At 27.8% G+C, this 24,208-nt stretch overlaps 1 protein-coding gene across 3 annotated transcripts; it reads left to right on the forward strand.

Moving 5' to 3' along the window:
• On the forward strand, positions 1-24,092 carry Pxb (putative Hedgehog signaling attenuator pxb). 3 transcript variants are annotated; one of them, XM_074247957.1, is made up of 8 exons: positions 1-643; positions 12,823-12,922; positions 16,117-16,294; positions 17,427-17,539; positions 17,695-17,926; positions 20,877-20,994; positions 21,121-21,462; positions 21,607-24,092. In XM_074247957.1, the coding sequence occupies exons 3-8, from the start codon at positions 16,133-16,135 to the stop codon at positions 22,239-22,241; spliced, it is 1,602 nt and encodes a 533-aa protein (XP_074104058.1). In that variant the 5' UTR covers positions 1-643; positions 12,823-12,922; positions 16,117-16,132; the 3' UTR covers positions 22,242-24,092. The 3 variants fall into 3 exon arrangements, with proteins under 3 accessions (XP_074104058.1, XP_074104059.1, XP_074104057.1); XM_074247958.1 differs by having other exon boundaries at positions 1-626; XM_074247956.1 differs by lacking the exons at positions 1-643; positions 12,823-12,922 and adding an exon at positions 13,863-14,451.
• Positions 24,093-24,208: the final 116 nt, after the last annotated feature.

A 24,208-nucleotide genomic window follows, 5' to 3' on the forward strand; every position in this document is an offset into this window, starting at 1 on the left:
TCTTAAGGTGGTCCCTTCTGCCCAACTTTTGACTTTTATTTAACTACAATAATACTGTCATTTTCCTAAATTTTTTATTTGAAATTTAAAATTTGCTTTTGACTTTATTTTTAAAACATTTAATGTCAAAAATCAGCGCTGACATTTTAGCTTAGTTTTGCTGTCACTCTTCGTAACGTTGCGGTTAAGTAAAACAAAACAGTGAACCAGTGGTACTTGTTTATTTATATTACGAAATTTAAAGTGACATTACTTCAAAGAGCTTTGTTTTAAATAATTTGATTGATTAGAGCATAATTGTCGATTGAAAAATCATTAGTGGTTGCTAGATAAATATAAAATATTTATTCTTTAGTAAGTAAATACATTTATTTAAATAGTCTGGTTCATTACCGAGAATGTTGGGTAAAAATAACTCAAAGTAAAAACTAGAAAAATTTTTTTAAAGCTGTTTTTAAAACATAATGATTCAAGTCGCTGAGTGAGTAGTTCTTAATGACACTTGTCAAAAAAACAAGTGAAAGAAAAATGAAGCAAACGACAAAGTGATCCATTTTACGTCAAACCGATTGAAAAAAAATGCAGTTCCGACGCACGTGACCAGCAGCTACATCCGTATTCAGGAGGTAAACTTTACACATGTGTACGTATATTATGTATGTGTATATGTATATATATAGATTATAAGTTTGTAGACTTACCATTTATTTTCTTGATTACTCTAATTGTAAACACCTGCTCTCCATCTGAAAAGGGAAATTTCAAATCTTTAATCGTTGAACGTATTGATCATTTTTCTTAACATAAAAAGTACTTGAATTTTAATATCAGAAATATGTAAATATATTTAACATTTTTAAAAAGTAAAAAAAATCTAAGTTTTGCATGGTACACATAATGTGTAAATATCATCTTTTAGATTACTTGACGGAGTCAAAAAGCCGGAAAAATAATTTAAAAAATGGTAATTTTTTAAGATAAATTACATCAATGCCTCGAGCGGGCTTTAATAAATATTCAAATTAATTATTACGAAATAAAAAAAATGGTACTTAAAAATAAATTTTCTATGAATATATTACATATGTATGTCATGTATATTTATATTTAATATTAAAAATGCACGAGACCGTGTAGCAAATGCAAAAATATAAAGCCTATGTATGTTGATGTATGTAAACTCTACACATATCAAATATATATTTTTTTGTAAAGTACATGCTTTGCGTACATGTATGACTTTTCCTACAGGAAGGTTTACTGAATTCTATTTAGGTCATAAATCATAACGTGACACTTAGTTTTACGAAAAAATATAGGCAATGCAAAACATTTTTCAGCTCTGTGCTTAGGTACACGTTTTCTAGCTAGGACATTTTTACATATAACAAAAAGTAAATCATAATTTATGATAATTTAATTCATAAAACATTAAGCTTTAATCTTTATGTTACTAATTTTCCTCTGTAGTACTATGAAGTTCCTAATAAATATGCAGAAGTAGAGCTCTAATAAAATTTTTTTCTTATTTTGTAAATAATTAAAAAAAAAAAAAAAAAGAAAGTATAACAAAAAGGCTCGAGGTAAAAATAAAACGCCGATTATTTGGTACGCTAATGAAGCATTTTTCAATTTTAAACCTCGTAACAATAAAAAAGTTGAAAATTTTTCACTATTGTTTCATTCGTTTAACCGCCGGCTCAAACAAGCGCTTGGAAAAAAAAAAAAAAAAAAAAAAAAACACGAACCCTCAAAGTCACAACAAAATTTTGTACATGAAAATAGAGAAGACCTTTGGTTAGTATATATTTATTTATAAAATTTATATTTCAGGTCCACCTAGAGCGTAATTAATTTAACATATATAAATTAAAAATTAAATGGGATTTTAATTTTATATCAAGTTGTGGTAATTTCTGGCATGGATAGGTATGAACTACAAGTGACGTATGTACAACACACGTGTCGACGAGTGACGTGTGATTACAAGATAATGAATTAACATGAGAAATATAAAATATGTTTTATCATCTTTCACCTATCACTTAGCTAACTATACTCTATAATTAGAAAAGTCAGATAAAAATCTTCAACACATAATATTTTATTTTTTCATTTGAAGCAGTAGTCTAGTTTTTGCTTATTCGACAATGCTAGTATTATCTTTACTATTTATCTAAAGTACACTATGGTGTAAAATTTTTCTCTATATTACCATAAAAAAAGTATATAAATATGCTAATATTATATACATTACGCTCACTTATATTCTATACATACTTGGAACTAAAACGTAAAGATTTAAAAAAAAGGCTTTCAATTTTCGAGAATTTTTATTTCATTTCCAACAATAAAAATAATTTTTTATGGATGAAAATTATTTATGAATACTCTACAAGTAATAGAGAGAAAAAAAAGGAAAGGAAATCCTCATTCATCTCCATAAGATATTTGCATTTTCAGATGTAGGAAAAAATATGGGAGCTTTTCTCAATAAGTGCGTTCGTGCGTGGGTTAAATCAGAATTAAGATATAAGGTATTATATAACGGCCCCTTTGGAGCTTTAAAGGACAAAAAGTTATAAAATGATTAAATATTAATATCATTTGAATAACTTGAAAGTAACTTTAAATACTTAACCTTATTTTCATAATATAAAGACTGCAATAGTATGTAGATTTAATTTATATTTCCACATTTTCTATGTAGATGTACGATCTGAAACATATACTATATTTCTTTAGCGTACGTTTACGACTGCCAACACCCGGGATATTGGAGACGTTCCAACTCCAATGCTACAAAACGTGATCGTTCGTGCGCATCCTGGGTCTCTTCTTCGTTCAAGATACACGTTATAATATACATATATACGCTGATGTCTATATTTTAGGAACGTCCTTATTTTGACTATTTTAGAATTTTTATTATTTCCACTTCTAAATTGGTCCCAGAAAGCAAAAAAATATTTCCTGAAAAATTTCAGTCCTTAATTTCGACGGAAGTTACATCACTAAATTTAATTTACTTCCTTTTTATTTAAATTTATCCAGTTCTCCGCTACAGTATATAATAATTTTTAGTACATATAACTAGAATAAAAACTCAACTTGGTACTCTGTGCACGGCAGTGGAAAGTACGATCCATAAAAAGGGTAAGGCGAAATTAGATACCCAAAAACTTTTTGAAATACTATAATAATGGTATTAAATAACTTGCAATTATTTACTGCGCTCTTTCATTAAAAAAGCGTGGGCAAATGTAATGTCTCTTTCGGGTTCACGTATAATTATTTGGTTAATTTTTTTAAAACAAATTTTGCCTAGATTAATTGTTACTCGGAAGTTACAAATCAGGTATGGGCAAACTATTACATTGACTTCTGCGTTAACTTTCTGACAACTTTTCGTATGATATTAAATTGAAGATTAATACGTAATGTCTGCTATATATTATTGGTTACTTTAGCAACACATAAATCGGACCATGGATGAACTGGTTAACTCACAAATTTCCAGTAACTGTCTTCATTTTGATATAACGTTTTCAATTTTTCGTTTTAATTTATTACAATTTTTTTTTTTTTTGATAATTTTTAAATTAAATATTTCCAAACTAAAATAAGTTTAAAATTAAATATTTAATACTTAACAATATAAGAAACTTTTTTTTTTAGAATTCAAACATTTTCATATAAAAATTTATCCGAGCTTTGAATATTTTAATAAAAATTCTTAATTCAAGTTTTTAAATAAATTAATATTAATTAAAAAAAAATTAATGTCTCACTAAAGTATTAAAATAGATTTTATTCGGATTTTGTGACTGATGTAAAGCCACGATAAGCTAAATTATAAATTAAACCCATGAGTTAATACTTTAATGTCTCAGTTTAAACCTTTTCTCAAATATAAACTCAAATTACGAAATATTAAATAACAACTTTTGAAATTATATTTACGGAGTAAAGTGTCCAATGAAATAGTATTTAATATTCAAGACATGGATGTGTAATATAATTAAGTACACATAGCACATGACAAGATGTCCACAGATGTGAATAATCTACCATTTACCAGATGCGTATAATTTGGGTAATTATGAAAGTAATCGGGATTGTAAATGAAGGTAATTCCAAAGTTTACTTTGGTAAAGGAAAACTTTCAATGAGAATCTATTTATTTAAACTCCTGATTATGCATTAAAAAAAAAACATTCTGTCATGTAGAATAATCATTTCCTCTAATCAAAGAATTCAGTTAACAATGACCGGCAAAAACAAGATGTTTGGATTGCGAGAATAAAAAAATTTAAGACTCGTAAAAGAAAAACAACTAGAAAAGGCTGAGGGTAAAAACAATAATGATGTAGACTGTACTGTTTTTATTTACATCAAGTTGAGATCTTACGAGGTATCCTTAATTCAATGTACAAAAGACGAGAGAATTCGAGTGGTTTTTAGGTAGATATAGTGGGTAAAAGATAATCCCACCAGACGGCGTACTTTCAGACAGACACTCATTCGACGTATATCGATATTTAAATGATGTTACTGGTAAAAAGTTATCTAATATCATAAAAATAAACACAACTTTATTATTTATTTTATTTTTATTGAAATATTGATACGATTGTTTTTCTATTCTACCTGTATTGATCCTCAGAAAAGCGCGTGCTCAGCTGTCGCGTTTAAATTGCACATTCAAGAGTCTTTTTTATACTTATATTTTGTACTTTAATTTGTCATTTTCTTTCAGTATGAATGCATTAAAAAATGTTATTTGGCACCGGTATTTCCCTATTTCGATGATCACAATTATTTGAAGATTTTAAGTGCACTTTGGAAAGACTTCCGACACTGCCAGTTACCATTAATTCAAATTTTATAAGATCACGATAAATTTTGTAACAGTTGCTTTTTAGGATGCAAATAAAAATACTAATAATGTCCTTACATTGATTGTTATTGTTTACTGTCTAAAATTATTTTTCTGGTCTTATCGTCAACGTATAATTTGATAAAGTGAAAAATATAACTTTTTTATGCAATATACATTAAAACTTTAATAATAGCCCTTGTTTTTGTCGAAATTTTCAAACCCAGATATTAAGTATAAACCTTTTAGTATTATACTATTATACCTAACGTACAGACCCGCCTCAATGGGCTCTGTGACGAAAATTTTATGTCCTATAAACTCGCTGATTGATGGGGCTAGATTAAATTTTTTTTTTTATCGTAAAAACAAAGATACATACAAAAAAAATTTTTTTCTGCACTGCTGAACAAGAAATATTTAATCCACATAACTTTTTAAAATTCAAATGAAATTTAACGCTGTAGAAAATTTTTTTCATTTTTTATTTCAGTTCATTTAAAAAATTTCACATGAGCTAACACATAAAAAAGTTACAGAAAAATAACTGTTTTATTTGAATTTTTTACTTGAAAAATAAAATAGTTTTTAAGTGAAATCTAATAAAAATAATCCTCATAAATAATGACACAGTTGTTGAGATATAAAAATGTAGAGCATCAAAAACTAATATTTAACATAGTGAGTAATATCATTAAACATATAATCGGCTTATCAAAGAAAAAAAAATGGTAGATAAAATAATTTTTAGGTGAACATTTTCAGTTATACGTACGCCAGCATTTATAAAGGATGTACGTTATGTGTATATATATCTCAGAGATATATACAAAATCTTCGAGTTTCTTGCACGGAATAAAGTTTGCTGTTTGCAATTAATCTCATCCTTATTACAGTAAGAGAAGAGTAATTTGGATTTTAGCAACTAATTAGTGTTGTTAATAAGTAAACTTTATGTCAAGTTTTTTCATTAAGAAGTAAATTATAATTATTAAATAAACAGTATTTTATCAGCAAAATAACTTAAAAACATTTTAACGAATCTCTGTTAAAGAGATTTGTTCACAAAGTTACTTCATTATTCTTGTTGAAAAAAAAAATAAATTGAAACTTTTTGATGAAAATTAAATAACAGTGTGTGTATCTTTTATTTTACATCATTCATAGTGTCGTGATTATGTTGCAGCTTCTAGTTTGAACGGTGTAACGAAAAATATACATTTAAGGAAATTTAATTATAAAGATAAATTGAATCCTTCGAAACAGATAATTATTTGAATATTGAACTTGCTACACGATAGACGGATTATATATAAACCCAATTTATAGTATCGAGGTAAGATTAAATTGAATTTATAATACTCTATTGATCATCAAATTTAATAATTTGAATAACAGATTATTAGATTCATATTAAAAAATTTTCATAAAATTTGTTCAAATATTTAATCTTTCAATTTCAACATTCAATTTAGTTTTTTCTAAAGATCTATATGCTGTAATAGAGTATTAATCTATTGATATAAAAAGAGTGTGAATTTAAATCCCACCTAATCTCTACAGCAAAAATTTTATGATATGGAGCAAAATATTAACAGTAAACGTCGTATGAATGGAAAATCTAATTAAACGTATAAGTCTATTGAATAAAATTTTATTCAACGATGCATTTTTTGCTCTCTTGCTTTATTTGAAAAGAAAAAAAAAATTCGAGGAGTCCATTTAACTATGGAAAACTCATCTTCTTTATTTAAAAGTTCTAGTGTAATTAGAACTATTTTATTTCTAAAAATAAATTATAAGCACTTCGATTAAACCCGAGAGAGATGTGGTGAATACCAAATGAGACAATTATAAAAATCTCCAAGGATAAAATCTGTTTTCGGCGGATTTTGAACAATCCATTATCAATTATTTCTAGTCTGTTGAACAGTAATGAGGATAAAAGCTACAGAATTATCTTATATATGAATAATAAAAGCGAGTAGCAGATGGAATATAAAAACTTTAAATCGAACAATGAACTTCAGTTATGACTTATTAACTCTCATCACTAATGTACATTCACTCGAGTATTAAAAAGCTTTTGCGCTAAGCTTTATTGTACTTTTTATAACTTATTAACGCTAATAAATTGTTAAAATAGATAACGTTGGTAGATATACAGCGTAGTCTTATACTATTAAAAATTTTTACTACGAGAAGTTTGTTTGAGCTACAATAAATTTCTGATGTTGAAATGTTTGTATAAAATATTGACAATAAACACAAAATATATGGTTGAAGTAAAATGATAAAGATTTTCAGAGAGCTTGAAAACAGAAATTCCGAGGCACTCAAAAAGTATGTGACTCAAGAGTAAATACTCATACATATAGCGTATAAATATAACTATACTAAAGAAAAGAAAAGAAAATAAAAAAGTATGAAGCAACTATTATTTACATTCGCTGTCATCGCTGTCTCGACATTGCACGCTCAACATTGCACAAGGCGTTTCTGAAAGATATCAATCTCTTACTCAAATACTCTTTGATCTTTCCAGAATAAACGGTTGAACGAGTTAAGAAGTCTTAAGGATCCAAGTAATTTGAATCAGAAACGTAATTCCCTCGCCAAAGTGATAAGATGAAGTGCTAAATGTAAATAAATTATATTAAAGCTTACTTATGGTGGGACTTGATTTATTAAACATGGAATTTTTTAAATTCAAATTAATCGCCGAGTTATTGTTATACTATTATTATTTACAGTCAAAAGACATCTGATTTATAGTCGTGCTCACCAACCCTTAACTATTTTAAGATTTAAGTTTTTTAGGTCACTGACATCTTTATTTTTTAATGGATTAAATAATAAATCACTTATTGATTTTTTATTCAATTGTCAATTGTTTCTATAAAAAGTTTAAAAATTTTAAACATCAAGTTATTCTAGAGCTCTAAATATAGAAATTTTAATTCTTAAATTCTGTCGAAGGATTTACTTGAGATAATTCCCGCGGTAATCGAAAGAATAGAAACTTGAAGATAAGTCGATTTTAAAATCAATCGAACAAGTTAACTTTTGATATTTAAAAATTAAATTTTAAAAGTTTAGTCTTTTGAATTGTATTATTTTAAAACCTCAAAAGTTAGCTGATTTATCGCTAAATTTAATCAACGCTGCTAACTTTTTAACAGCCACAAAACTGCTAACAGTTTATTTTATCAAAGTATCGTCAATGAAAATTTTTATGAGTAATTATTTACCATGAAAAAAAAGTATGGCTAGTTTAATTAATTTCATGTTTATAATAATTAATATTTTAAGATAAATATCTTGCCTAGGGTGGGTCAAAAAAATCGAATAATTTATTTTTGATTTTATACTCTGAAAAATAGGTTCGTAGACACCTAAAAAGAATTCTCTCCAAGTATAAGCTCTTAATTATAACGGGAAGGTCCTCCGCTTTGCGGGTTTCTATTTTTTTCGAATAATCAGATAAAAAAATTTATATCTCGCTTCCAACTGCTTGGAAAAATATTCCGTGGCATAGATTTTGTGAGAAATTGAATGCTTTACAAAAAAGGTCTCTTAAGACTTTTTCAAAAACTCAACCGATTAAAAGATATTCATAGTTGAAGTTTGGCTATTTTAAGGAAAATATTCGTTTTTATTATGAATTTTATAAGTCGATGAAAAAAAATTATTTCGGATTGCGGAACTCATGATTTTGTAGGAAATTTACTGCTCTACAAAAATGGTCTCTTATGATTTTTTGATTAAGTGAAGCCGTTACGAGATATTCATCGTCAAACATTAACGAATATCAATATTTCCAGTTTTTGATCAATAATTCGATAAATTTTAATTTAAACTATGAGTTTCAGGAAAATTTACATAAATTTGAGTTTCGATCGATAAAGAAATGTTATAAACAATTTTTTTAATATTGTTTTCAGTCTTGAGCTTGTTTGATTGCATTAAAACAAGAAATTAGAGCATTTTTTTCGACATATAGCCAATGATTAGTTTAATTTGAAGTGAATGACATATTTCTTTGTCAAATTTAATATGAAAAGTATTGAATCAAGTGAGAAACAACCAGTATTTAACTTTTTTATAGATAAATTTTTTATTGAATTATCAATTGCAATATAATTGTCTATATTTTTAACATAACAGTACGCTATTACTATAAATAATTTCTTTTATTACAATTTGGGAATGTTTTTTGATGTTCTTTGACAACTTGCAATAAGTACTGGAATTGTTCTTCATTTTTTGTCAAGCATTGATTATATTCACTGACTAATGCAACAGCTCGCAAAGCGGAGGACCTTCCCGTTATAATTAAGAGCTTATACTTGGAGAGAATTCTTTTTAGGTGTCTACGAACCTATTTTTCAGAGTATAAAGTCAAAAATAAATTATTCGATTTTTTTGACCCACCCTAATCTTGCCGTCAACCTGTGTTACTTTGGCCTCATCAGGGTGATTTAGATCCCTTTTAAAAAAATATGAATATACTTTCTCCCGTCTATCGTCAAACTGAACATCTTTAACTTCTAATCCGCGCTAATTAAGTCTGAAAAAAAATCCAATTTCATTTTCTGATGTCCCTTGATTGTATTAATGTTGAATAATAACAATAATAATAATAATAATTCCTCTTTTAATTCTATAAAATGATAGAGAAGTTATTAAGTTATTACGAGAATTATAAATTACCTTGAAGCAAAAAAAATTAATAGATTTTTTTATCTGTAGAGAATTATTTTTTTTCCTATTGTACGATAATAACAATAGAAGAAAGCGATGAAAATGATTATAAAATTTTTTTTAACGCTCTGTTTAATGCGTTTTTATAAATAGCTTTTTCCTGAATATTTTTCCACCCCTAAATAACTTAGACTAAAATACATGAAATGAAAATAATATTTCATATTCTCTCTCCTAGGGGAAATCACGTGTTTTTCGGTTTTATGAACGTTTTTCCTTCACTCTCTTTTCTGAATTTCAACGGCGCGCATGTGGCAGTAGTCTCACAAGGGAGTACGTCAGCTCTCGCACCCCTAAATCACACCCCTTGTTGCTATCGCACCCTCCTCACGCTTTCCATTCTCTTCCACTGGCAACCTATTGATTCTTTTGTCTTTTGCTAGATTTAACTGCGGGTTATTCTTACGTTTCGATTTATATATACAACTAGAAACAAGACAAGCGGACATTTAACGTCAGACTACAACACTATTGACTTATTCCTTAGATTCAACAGCCAGATTCTATACCTATACTTATTTCAAACAAACAACACCTTAATAATGTATACACTGCGGAAACAGGCGTCGTTAACTTATACTATCCCAAGAAAAAATAAACAATTATATATTAAAAATAAATGATAAAAAAACAACGTTTATATCTCACTACCTCAACTTTTTAAAGCCCACTGAAAAATTAATTAGGGTCACTGGTTTCTTCCGACTTTTTGCTATTTTCTTTTTCTTTTTCCAGCTACTACTCGAGGGCTCTTATTATTATGTTCCTTGAGAACTTGGAGCGATTTGTCACGTGTATCTAAGAATTATTACCCTCCGAAGCTAAGTGTCTTAATCAAAGTAACTGAAATTTTTTATAACCCAAAATAAAAGTATTTATTGTCAACAAAAAAAATGCTTGTCGTCAAGTGAAGGAGTTTTCAGCGGGGAAAAAAAAAAATTATTCTACAAGGTAAAATTTTTTACAAATAATATATGTTACAACTTTAGCAAAGGCTCCCGGCAAAGAGAATAAACGTATAACAAGTGTAAAATTTTAAGTAAAAAAATCTAACGTATACAAAAAATTTAGTCTTGTGGAAAAATAATCATCCAAGAAAAGTTTAAAAAGTAAATTTTTTCTTTATATTTATACCTCTTTTACAGTGACCTCTTTAGCCTTGTAAAAGGGTATATAAGGTAGCCTTTAAATATATATTATGTTCCTTTCTAAAACGTAGACCAGTTGGTAGAAGTAAATGTAAAAAATATCTATACTTAAAAAAATTACAAGTATAAGTTTTTCCCCGAAAATATACAGTATAGATAAAAGCGGTTTTATAAAAAAATTAAAAACCTATAATAACACGGCTGCCGCGAGAGTGATACAGCACAATTAAGTGTACAGATAGCTCAATTTATAAAATGAAGAAATAACTAAGATATTGGATTTTTTCGAATATTTCTCAGGGCGGAGTTTAGAAAAGTATAGTGTGCATGGAAGAGTAACTTTGAAGTAGAAGGATCCAATCGCTCGGACGTGTATAAAAGTATATATGTATACATAGATACACCTTGGTATTTTTTTATTCTCTACCTAACAATTATCTTCGCATCTCACCCAACTGCTCCCTACTGTTTTGCCAGTAATTTTAGTTTTCCTTCTCTTATTTTAAAATTTATCTCTCTCACGCTCACTTGACAGCACTAATGTATCCCACGTCTACTTTATCCTTTTTTGTGCCATCACGGTCAGAGAGTCTCGATCCCTATAAGACCTAAGAGTATTAGAGAGGATAATTTAGATATCATCCTTCGTCTTTTATAATGAATCCGGTCGTAAGAGGGGTCTACGCCGCGACAAAAGGCCGACACATGTATACACACATGTACTCGGGTGAATATATAGATATAAAGCTATCATGGAGTACTCGCGTGCCAACTGACGCAACTAAAACTAAATAGCAATGTCCGCAGGCCATACATAAACTTTCGAATACAAGTATGGACATACAAATATTCGATATTATATATTTGTGCACCTGCCTATGAATATCCCATTAACAACTCATAAAATCAAATGATATTTGCTTTTGTATTATCATATATGTATCTGTATTGTATGTTTCTTATTTTCTTATTTGTTATTTATGTTACAAGTATGTATATGTAATAAAAATAAGTTATCGTGGTAAATAAATTCGTAGGGATATTTAATTATAAAAAATTTATAGCTCTAATCAAGACTTTAATTTATTTTTGAATTAGCTTGATATTTATTAAAGTGGAGAAATGGAAGGTAAATTAAAATCCTTATAGTTTTTAATAAATAAAAATTTATGAGTCAAAAATAAAGTGTTGGAAATTGTTCTTGAAGGAGCTTATTTTCTTTTCTTTATAAAATTTACTCTTACTTAACAATGCAAAAAAAAAAAAGGGAACAGTAACTTCTTACAATCGAATTTTTTTGACGGAAGTATCGTAAAACCATTTTTCACGCTTACTGTAAAACACTTTCTATAGATATACAAAAAAATCTTGAAGAATAAAGCGTAGCCTTTGTTTCAAATTTCAAGAATCGACTCTGAATTCAATATTTGGCATACAAAAGAAAGAAAAAAGAAGTCATTGTTAAATCTTATATTTTATTTAAAACAATTTCTAACTTATCAATCATCTGGCGTTGAAAGACATTAAATTTTGAACACAAAAGCCCAAGACAAAACTTTATCCGTCAGATAGTTTTTTAGTTAAACGCTGAAACTTAATTTTTTTTATTAAAAATCTGATAAAACGATCTACCGTGCCTAAAGTTTTCACAATACATAAAAGATAAAATTAAAAGAATACTTTCAAGGAAATCTTATGGCCTCTAAAAATAGACTTACTAAACAGATTGATAAATTCCAAATTTGAAAAGTTTTAGACATTTTAAAGTTATATCTAACATAATAAAAATATAATTTAAATATTCTTGAACTTTTAAATTCTGTTCTTCACCAAGCTATACGCGCTTAGATTAATCAATAAGACTAGACATATATTTTTAGACCATAAACACAAACCATAAATGTCAAGAAAGTCAAAATGTCAGTGTCATAAAATTCGATCTCTCAGAATTTAAATTATTAATTTACGGAAAATATTTTCAAAGTAACTATCTAGAAATTTATATGTTTAAAACAATAATTTTCTGTTTAGGTACTATGAAAACTATTATGATAAAATGGCCAGTCATTTCATCGTGACAAATTCATCCAGCATAACTTCATTGACTGTATTATTCATTCGTCAGTTTGCGGTAAGTCAACTTGATATTTAATTCAACGCTAAACCCATATCATTCAATAACTCCTCAATTAACAATTTATTTACAATCTATTATAGATTTAATTAAATAATAATTTTCGTCTCATTTATTTGAATCAATGATTGAACAACTTTCGCAGTATTTGATCAATTTTAATTACAGTTTAAAACTTAAGATGAAATTCACAGATTTTATTCTACAACAAAAATAAAAGCATAATAAAACAACCCGAGTCTTTGAGAGTCAACAAATTTATTCAAATAACTAAATGCCCTGGGATAACATTATTACTATTTATAAAAAAAATACAAATCGATATTTCGGAAAAGCGTTAAAATAAACTGCACGGTAATTAATTTTATCTCAGTCACAACTTATCCAAACTCAAGACCGTCTTTATTTATTTAACTACTACAGACTCTCTTCTGATTCATTTCGTAATGGAATTTTTTCACCAATTTATCCTGACCCCCGCAATGTGACAATTTCCTGCTCTTTTCTACTTACACTCTAAAGACTTTAAAGAAGGGATTTTTTAGTCTATTTGCGAATTTATCCACCAGGGGACCTTCTCTCTACTAACTCTCACTAGTATAGTTTAGTAATGTATGGTACTTGTATAAAGGTACATACATAGATATATATATAGTATGTAGCTTGGCTATCTCCGACGAGGTCGATACTCCCCTCTTTAGCATCACTATGTGCTTCCCAATAACAGATTCACTCTATATATCTCAATACTCGTATATATGTATATATTGAAGCTTTTACCTATTGGTAGAATATAGAATGAACATTTGCGAAGGACTATGCACATATCTGTATAGTAAAAGTAGTATTGTAGAGGGAGAAATTCATTTAAGGGTAGGAGAGTTTCACGGATAAAATGGTGGGGAGATACTAAACTACTGAGTTGCTGGGATGTTTCCGCCGGCAGATCCGTAGCAACAGTGTATCTCACGTCATCGTTATGTGAACGTCTGTTGAAAGTGAAATGTGTGTGGATATTATTTAAGATAAACTTTTTTTAAATAAATTGTTTATCAATGAAAAATAAAGAAAATATAAATATCCTGCAGATTTTTTTTTAAATCTGAATCTGCTTTGCAACTAAATATAGTTTTGTTATTTTTGCACAGTATTATTGATTTAAGCATTACTATGATACTTGTTATCTATGTATCACGACTGGTCAATACTCACTATTGGAGTACACAGTGTTTTTTGGAGTTGTTTATTTGAATTACCAAAAAAAAAAAGTGATTTTATTGTAAATTTTTGACAATGAAAATATTTTTTTTGACTGTGAAAAAATAATGCCAATAAACATTTTAAATTTTATCACTTTGGAGTCGCTAATACCAATATTATTTAAAGCAAACAAATAATGTTGATTTATTCATATGTACAATGAAAACAAATAAATAAATAATTGGATTGAATTTAAACTACGAGATTTATAAAATTATCGAGATGTTTTCATTTCAAACTGATATGATGATGATTGAATTTTTAAGGTAAGATATTCTGTCAGTGACTTTCAAATTACAAAAAAAAGAAAAAAAAACAATTATTTTGTATCAAATAATATGAGTAGTTTTTACCGTTCAAAATAAATTCGCGCTTTTTTTCATTTATAAAAATAAGGTGCTTATTTTTTTTTTTTTTTTTTTTTTTTTTTTTTTTTTAATTGGAGACTTATCAAAAACGTGTTTATTGATTTTGCATTTCACAACACCGTGAGTCATATAAGTCCTCATGTCACTATCACACATCACTCAATCGCTAAATGTCCTATTGTATGTATTTAATATGCGTATCATAAACATTTGTATTATGCCAGCTTTGAATGATGAATCTGTACAAATGTTTTGATTGTTAAAAACACTAATGGCTTGCCTACAATAATAACATTCAACAAGTTAAATCAAATATTAAATTTTAAAAAACAGAATTAAAACTTTTGAAAGCATCAATAATAAAAAATCTATTCCCTGTATTTTTCAATCAAAAAGCTAAAGTCGTATTCCTGTACAAATAATCTGTCATGAATATTCATTGATAAATTATAAGGAAAAAGTTGTCAAAGTCAGATTTCAAATAGAGAATTTTCAAGGGCGCGCACCATATGATTTTTGAACTTTATTCATTTAAATTTAAAATTTATTCACCAAAAACTTGAATAATGTGAAACAGTATCAATTAATAGCTATAATATTCAACAATTAGCTAATAAATTTGTAAGCCAAGATTTGTAAAAACATTAGAGATTTAATAATTAAACGTGAGCCTGCGCGCAAGTATTGATCTTACATATATTTCACCCCTTGCTTCACTAACGTTATTACTGATTATTTTATGACATTTCTAATGGGATGCTATTGTCATTTAAAATTTCATAAACTTGTCTAAATTAATCAGTGCTCTCCACCCTATGAATAGGCAAATAACAAATTAAATTAATAAAGAGCAACATGTTTCGTTTTATTACTATGATTCATCCGATAATTTATTTTTTCACAACAACGAACCCGGCAATAATCACATGGGTCCTTTTATTATTACTATTTCTAACATTACAATACTTTCTTTGAATGCACCCTTATAAAAGCACTATCCAGTGATGAGATTACGTGAAAATGATATTCATTGGATTGGAAACAGGAAATCAACTGGACCATTCAATGCAAATGTTTATTTTTTACGACATTCTTTTAGTACTATCACTGTCCTCATTTCTTTTTATTATTTACCTTTCGAAATTGATTTTGAAAAACCATTTATTAAAAGAACCGTAAAACTATTTTCAATTTGAAATAGTTTTCTCAAGTTTATTTTTTTTTTTATACAAGAATGAAATAAAACGGTAAATAAAAGATATGAACAAGTAATTTCACGTATAATATGACTTAGATAATATATACTACATAAAACGTCTGGCTGTTTTATAGTTTCCGGTAAAATTTAGTGAGACAAGACACATAAATATAAATGATATATAAATCCTATTTTTGATTTAAACAAACTCATGAAAAACTCCATTATTGTGTGTAAATAATTTAGTTATTTTGTTGTCTACTTCAAAATAACAATTTACACTTGAACAAAATAAATTCAAGTGTCCGATAAATAAAACTAAAAAAAAATCAATAATTTTCAATTTATATATTTTCAATTTCTAGTACGTTCAAGAGGAGAATGGCTAAACTCGACAAATTGGATAACATGGATTGCCCAGAGTGTTCAGGACCACCACCGATATTTCGGTTACCTCCACCACCTAGGCCACCGTTCCTTACGGAAACGGCATTCTGCTCGGAAGCACCTTTAGCCGAGCTTGAGGATTGTGTTGCTTTTCCGGTAAATATTTATCGCAAATTCTAAATATATTCAAAGATTAAACCTGTTTTCAAATTTAATTTTATTAAAATGTTTTCCCATTAATTTTTAATATCAATTAAAAACAATCAAAAGTTTTGCTTATTAGGACATATAGGTTAAATCTATTAGTTAATAAACAGTACACCATAAACCCGAGCTGTATGACAAACTTTTGGTATGAGACTCGGGAGTTTCTATTCTCCGAGGATTAAATTTATTGATTATTAAGATGTCTCTATACGATGGGAGTGAGATGGGGCGAAAGCAGTCACCTAGTATGAGCTTCGTTAAATTTGATGCATCGCATAATTAAATAACTTTCTAAACAAACATAATTAAATTATTAATTCAAAAGTTTATTTTAGTATGTATAAGGCAGCACCTACTTAAAAAAAAAAAAAAAAAAAAAAAAAACTCTGTAAATATTATCATACTCGGACAATTTAACTTTCAACGCTTGAGATAAATCCCTTGCAAACAATTGAATTAATGCTAATACTCATCCTCGCTGGATCTTTTTGTGGTTTAAGAACATAATACACACCTTATTTAACCGCATTCCTACATGTCTTTAACCGAGTATGCATACATGATGAATTTGTTAAATGAGCCCATTATGTGTAAACAATGACAAGTATGTATATACTTAAGGGCAAGAGAAAAGATAAATCGTTTTAACATTCAAGAAATTATAATAACTCTTTTGCATAAAAAACTACTTTATGGAACATTTTACATCAACTTCTTCATTATCTTTTATTCCTTTATTTTATAATATAATACTGTACATACTACTGCTATTATTATGTACATAATGAACTAAATCTATGACGTAATGCTTCTGGTAAATATAGACAGTGACGTTTCATTTACAACTATGTGGGTTAACATTACGATGTTTACTACAAATATAGACTAAATACGTGACATTTAGACTGAACCTATCATTTCCAATTGATCGACTTTACTCGTTGTAGGTTACTGCTCCCCGTTAATAACATATTAATAAACTACCCTTATACCTACAGTTGTCAGCCTATTACAGTTCACACATAAAAATAATAATCTAATAAAATGTCACTTAATAATAAATATAAACTATATGTTTCAGATGATCGATGCGTCCTATCACGCCAATCCGTCATTACAGAATACAGCTCTAATAATCGCCTGTACTGTTATTTTATTGTTAATGGCTGCGATCGTTTCCGTCGTATTCTGGAAGTAAGTTTAATTTTTTATTCTTTAAACGAATACTCATATATCCATTAAAATTTATTTTATCCAACAATGACAGTCATCGTATGAATTTTTTGATAATCCTCCGGATAAAAGCCACTCAACTAATAAAAAAAAAAAATTTCTAAAATTTGTTACAGACACAAGAGAAAAGTGCAGAATCTCCTTCCTTGCAAAAGCGCAGTATCAGTAACAGCGACAACCGGGCGTACCCGGGTCTTGCCGAATGGGCAAGCTTTAACTTCTGCCAGCAGTAATATGATGGGTGGGAATAACACAGCCCGTCTCTATGAGGATATGATGGAGCACGTACCGCATTCTCAAATCCACAATCACTTGCCAGCTCAACTTAGGATGCAACCAACAATCGAGGTACGAGGTATAGATCCCTCGAGGCAGCAGGTGAGCGATGAGTGCACTCCTGCATCGCACTACCTCGACTATCTCGATTATCGTGATCCACGTACGATTATTAGCACTAATAAAATGCCATCTAAAGCAATACTTGGTGGTTATCGGACACCAATGGCTCTTTTAGCTAAAAAATCACAAGGTGTAATGACAATGTCATCACCAATTACTACCCTACATCGAAATTTTATCAATGACTATAATCATCAGCAGCAGCGAGCTACTGATGCTATAAATCTACAAAATACTGATATTCATACTAATACTGCGACAAATAATAGTTTACTGATAAATAACTTAACGCTGAACAATCAAAATCCATTCATTATGACAAATCCAACAATTATACCGGGCTTGTCATTCGTTTCAATGCAAACAAATGTTAACAGATACTGTTGCGCAGATTCTAACCAATTACCTCCATCAAATTACTCGATACCAAATGATTTAATAACTTCGATACATAATTTGCGTTTTACCCCTACTAATGATCAGCTATTTGAGTCTCAAGCAACATGTAGTAACATTAGCAATAACAGTAACATCGTGTCGCCACAAACAATAAATGATAAATCAAAAAATAGTAACTGCGAAGTTAATAGGAAACGACGGCTATCTGTGGATTCTGAGGGCTACGCTTACATTGATATCGAAGATTACTATCTGAATAAAATGGAAAAAACGCGCGGTAATTATCGTATTGATGGCAACATTGACCGAGATGGGGGCGATAATATTGACGAATCGTGTCAAAGACTCCTTAATGATAATACAGAGGCTGTTTATGAGAGCCCTAGTGTTGAAGTTAAAAATAAGCGTAATTCTGAACGATCTTGTAGCAATAATCGAGGAATTACTATCAGTAGAACAGAGTGTAACTCTGTAGACGGCACTAATGAGGAAATTTGTCCTCTTTGTACTATACAACAAATTCATCACCTTGTCACGTTACCTGATCAGACCAATAATTTATCTTGCAATTAGTAAAACTGAATGATTATTTTTGCTAACTGTTTGATTTATTTATTTATTTATTTATTCATTCGTATAACGTGAGCTTTAAAAGCATTTTATTATTGTTTTTATTTATTAAAGGGGTTACTTTTATAAATGTTTCCGTTTGCTGATTTAATGAAATAATCCCCGACGTCAAAATTTTTAAAATCAGATTAATCGCAGGTCGATCGTCTTCTATCAAAGCAATCAGAATCCTATATCATTCAAATTCACGATAATTAGTGGCTGGAATAATCAATACTATTTATATAGAGTAGCTGCACTCGCATTAATAAGATAACGTTATTTTCTAATGCATAAACGATAATATTTTTATTCATTCAACAAAATTCTTAGCATTCAAATTATTTAAAAAATACTTTAGCGAGAATTTAACTAGAATGCTTTTATTTTTATAGCCTTTTATTTTTTTCTAGTCTATATTTGATTTAATCAAAAATAATTTAAATATTGTTTTGTATTTTTTTGTAGTACAAAATTTGTATAATGATAATCGTACTCGGAATAGATTTTTCGAAAAGTAAAATCTATGTAAACAATTAATCAACGTCTATATTATATAAATATATATATATACATATATTAACTTCACGTATAGCGAAGTAGAAAAACCGACCAATTTCCAATTTTACTATTATTATTATTTATATTTTATTATTAATTTATTATTATTATAATTTAAATGCTGTGAATATTAATAAATATCTGAGTAAATACTCAGGTCAAACATATCTGTTACTGGCTATGAATTGGTGACTTAGTCACTCGACAATAGGTCAAAAAATAATTTAAAATTAGTATTATTATTTTTTTTTTAAGTTATTATTATTATTAATGATATGTATTATTTATTTCTTATAGAATAAAAGTTAAGTAAACTTTTTAAAGGAATATAATATTTAAAATGAGACTGAGATTGTATGCGTGTTTGTGTAAATGTGTATGAAATAAAACGAAAAAATATTAAGAGAAAGTATAATCATTGTACATCAAGTATTTATTATTATTTATTTAAAAATGATAAGACAATTTTGAAAAAAAAAACTTATCGAAAAATAAAAACGACTTTATTGAGAAAATTTGACAAGGAGTGGTTATTCACCCGGTTCATCATCCCATCCCAAAATATATAAAAAACTAAAATCTATTTGTAATACTAATTAATTATTCAAATCAGTCAGTTGATTTAAATTTTTTTTATTGGAAAAAAAATTTAATTATTGAAAGTTTTTATTTTGATGTTCTTTAAGATTTAAAATAGTGTTTGCGGATAACCACTTCTGTGATCAAACTTCATTCAGTCTTCAGTAAATGCATATTCATGAGAAAAAAAAATTTTATTACAATATGCATGAATTTATATCGAGTGATATGAATATTTGATCTATTTGACAATCATTTTAAAGAAATATATTCAAATGAAATGAAAATAAAAATTTAATTTAATTTTCAAGGCTATAAAAATTGACTAAAAATATTTTTTAAACTATTTAATTGTAAAACTATTTATTCAATTCATTCGAAAAATAAAAAATTTTAAAATAGATCTAGTTATAAAGAAAAAAAAATTTTTCTTAAATAAAAAAAAAAAAGATTGTGCAATAAAATTAAATTATACATAAAATTATTTGCTGTTTTATTTTATTTTGTTTTTTTCATTTCACGTAAAAAAAAAAAAAAAAAAAAAAAAACTATGAGCGAATCGAAAACACTTCCGCCTCTTGCTACGACGTGCAAAAATAATGTGCTAAATATCACGATAAATCGACATCAACAAAACCGCTTTAACCAATCGCTTTATTTTGAATTAACCGCTGATGCTATTGACAATGGAAATAATAGTACACACCATAATAAAAAATAAAAAAAAAAATAATATATACCTTGACTACAGATGATTGATGTCAATAAGGAGAAGAATGGGAATCGAGGCTTTGTGTGTAGCAGCCCTGGACCAGATCCGTACGGATCACAAGATCTTTATAATCCAGTTTATGAAGAGCTTTGTAATGGTAATTATCAATAGCATAATTACAATCAATCAAAAAAAAATAAATAAATAAATAAAAAAAAACGTTAAAACTAAGTCACTGAATGATTGCGCATTTGTAAATTGATTCGAAAAAAAATTATTGCAGGTGATAACCAACCTGACACAGACGAAGAAGGTGAAATAAATGGGCGAAATCGTTTGCACCACCGTGCATCAGCAAATTCAAAATCAGCAAGCGAAGATGAATTCGCAGAAGATGAATTATCTGTCGGCGAACCTTCTGAGTCACGGGTGTTAACCTCAGCATCCCCAGGGCCAGTGTCATGGAGCACATGTCCCGCCGGGTCCTCACGAACTTCACGTGAAAGACGAGGCAAGAGCCCTAGAAGCTTAGATCGACGCAGGAAAAATAAAACTCATGACGTTGGCGAATTTCACGAAGGAATGCTTCTTGATGCATTGCTACAATTTTATCCTAATGTTCCGGGTAATTATTATTATTATGATTATTATTATATTTATCATAATTTTATAATTGCAAAATAATAATAATAATAATAATAATAATAATAATAATAATAATAATAATAATAATAATAATAATAATTACTATTGTTTTATATTTGCTTAGGTATAGCAGGAACTAAAACTAATTCTAGTCAACGAACAAAACCTGCTGTCACGGTAGCACATAAATTTCCATACTATGTGCCGCAAATGCCTCCACAATTTCACTCATTAAACAGAGAAATGAACAACAAAGAAGAAGAAAATCCGTACGAGAGTGTACCAGTTCTAGGTCCGCTGCATAATTATTCAAGTCAAAGTAAAACAAATCCGAAAGACAAATCTTCGAGTAAAGTGTCAACAGTCAATGATTACGATAAATATCCTCAGTATGGCTCGGAATACTTTGGACTACACAATCAGGTGGTGACGCCAATTTATACACAAGTTGGTAATGACTATTCAGATTCCTACGCCCAACCAACTGATAAACTTTACTACAGTGACGATAGATACGCCCAACCTGTTTACTTTACTTCGCGCGATCCAGAACAAACTTCTGCCGGTAAACTCTACCAAGGACAGCCTGACAGTAGTTTTGGTAGTGATAGTGGTTACAGTCATCATACGTCCGGTGGTACAACGATTTATAATAATGGTGGTACTAGAAGCAGTATTACACGGACTAATCATCGTAAAGATAAGCATCGAAATTCAAATCATTCACATCATTCCGTCGATTTTATATTTTCACAATAAGTTAACATTTTTATTTTTTTTTTTCATCATCAGTAAGATTAAGTGCAATGTCACGATGAATAATTTTTGTTAAGTTTTTTTTTTTTAATCTTTTAATGAAAAAAAAATTTTTTTTACTTAAAATTTAAAATTAATGAAAATGTTTATATTTGTATTCTGAGTCAATAATTGTAAATCAATTTCTTATACCAAAGCTAAAAAAAGAAATATAACAGACAAATCAATTTATTGAATAGTATATCATCAATAAATAATAATCTGCCATATAAATTGAAATTTTTACAAGAAGAAAAAAAAAGTCAGAGGTTCATCTCTTTAGGTAGACTATGAAAAAAAGTATACATTGATGTAATATCAAGTGAGATAATTTTGGATTAGTGGTAAATGATAAGTATTATTTTTTAAGCTAATTATTATTATTAATTGATACTGAGAGAAAAATAATTAAGAAACATGTCCTTAAGATTTTTTATAAATTTAATAATACAATTTTAATGATGTTTGTTTTTTTTTTTTGTTTTGTGATAAAGCTAGATTAAGATAGATTCGATATTTGAATTTAAATTGGTGGAAAATCACGTTGTTTTTATAGACCAATATTTAAAAGAATTAAGGACATTGTGATAATTAATATTTGAGATGAACTTTATTATATTTTTTTGTGCGTCCATATTTATCTTTAGTATATAATAATAATAATAATATTATAATTAATATACTACGTAAGTAATTTTTGATCTTACACACTAGGGTAATAAATTCAACCAAAGAATGAGATAGTTTTGTACACGCTTATTCGTGTATCCCGACAAAATTATATAATCCGCATATAGAAATGTATATTATAATTTATTTAAAAAAATATTAACAATAGTATGCAATACTATTATTATTTATTTATATACGTGATTATTTTTTGTTAATAAGTAAATAATAATGATAAAAATTATTATTGCTCGCTTATTAATATTATGTATCGTCCAATAATTCAGCTTTCATTGTTCTGTGATCGTAAATTATACATAACAATAAAAATAAAAATGAAACCGAATTGTCATAAATATAATCCGTTGAAAAAACAAATTTAATTATGGGAATTTAAAGAAATAGTATTTAATAAAGAATATAAATTCTGAATGCTATTATAGAACAAAAGTCGTAGAATTTTCATAAAAAACATGTACGTCAACTTCTATGTCATGAAAACAATTTTAGCTAGTAGACAATATCACTACGTAGACCTGATTTCTTGAAATTATTGACAGAAATAAATTTTTTAACGACATTTCGGTAAAATCCATATGTGTAAAAGTTGGCTATCTCTAATCAGTATTAATGCAGAAATAGTTGAGAAAAGTTAATGAAATAAAACATACAAAAAAAAATGGAAAGAGAAAGCTATCTAACAATAAACAAAAAAACGGAAAAAGCCAGTTCGCAGAACAGGGTAAATAGTTTAAATATTTATCTTTAAAACCTCACAGAATTTTCTCAATAGTATTCAAGATGATGTGCAAATATTATTTTAAATATTATCACATTCATTCTAATAAACTATTTATTACTCCATTTAAAAATTGTTTTTTTTTCTTTTTTTTTTTAGTAATTTAATTATGTATAATTGTTCCGTTTTATTTTTAAGTTAATTATAAACTTATCTTGAAATTTATGTAAAAAAAAAAAATATTTTATTTGAAAATTATGTAATAAAAGATAAATGTTTTCATCGTCAATCATTAAAATAATAAAACAAGAAATAGTTTAAACAAAATATAAAAAAAAAAAAAAAACGGGAACCTGTTAACATGATAATAAAGAGGAGTAAGACAAGTTTTAATAATTTATATCCAGACAATAAATGCCATTCTGATGTATGTGTACATTCGCACGTTTCTGTTTATAGCCATACATTAAAAATAGCTGAATCACTTGAGTTAAGCATGAACATCTATAAAACTTACAATGTG

Source organism: Cotesia typhae, unplaced genomic scaffold, assembly GCF_013202065.1.
Source record: "Cotesia typhae breed Kobodo isofemale line unplaced genomic scaffold, CoteBio_Ctyphae contig_5, whole genome shotgun sequence".
NCBI classification, from domain to species: Eukaryota; Metazoa; Arthropoda; class Insecta; order Hymenoptera; family Braconidae; genus Cotesia; species Cotesia typhae.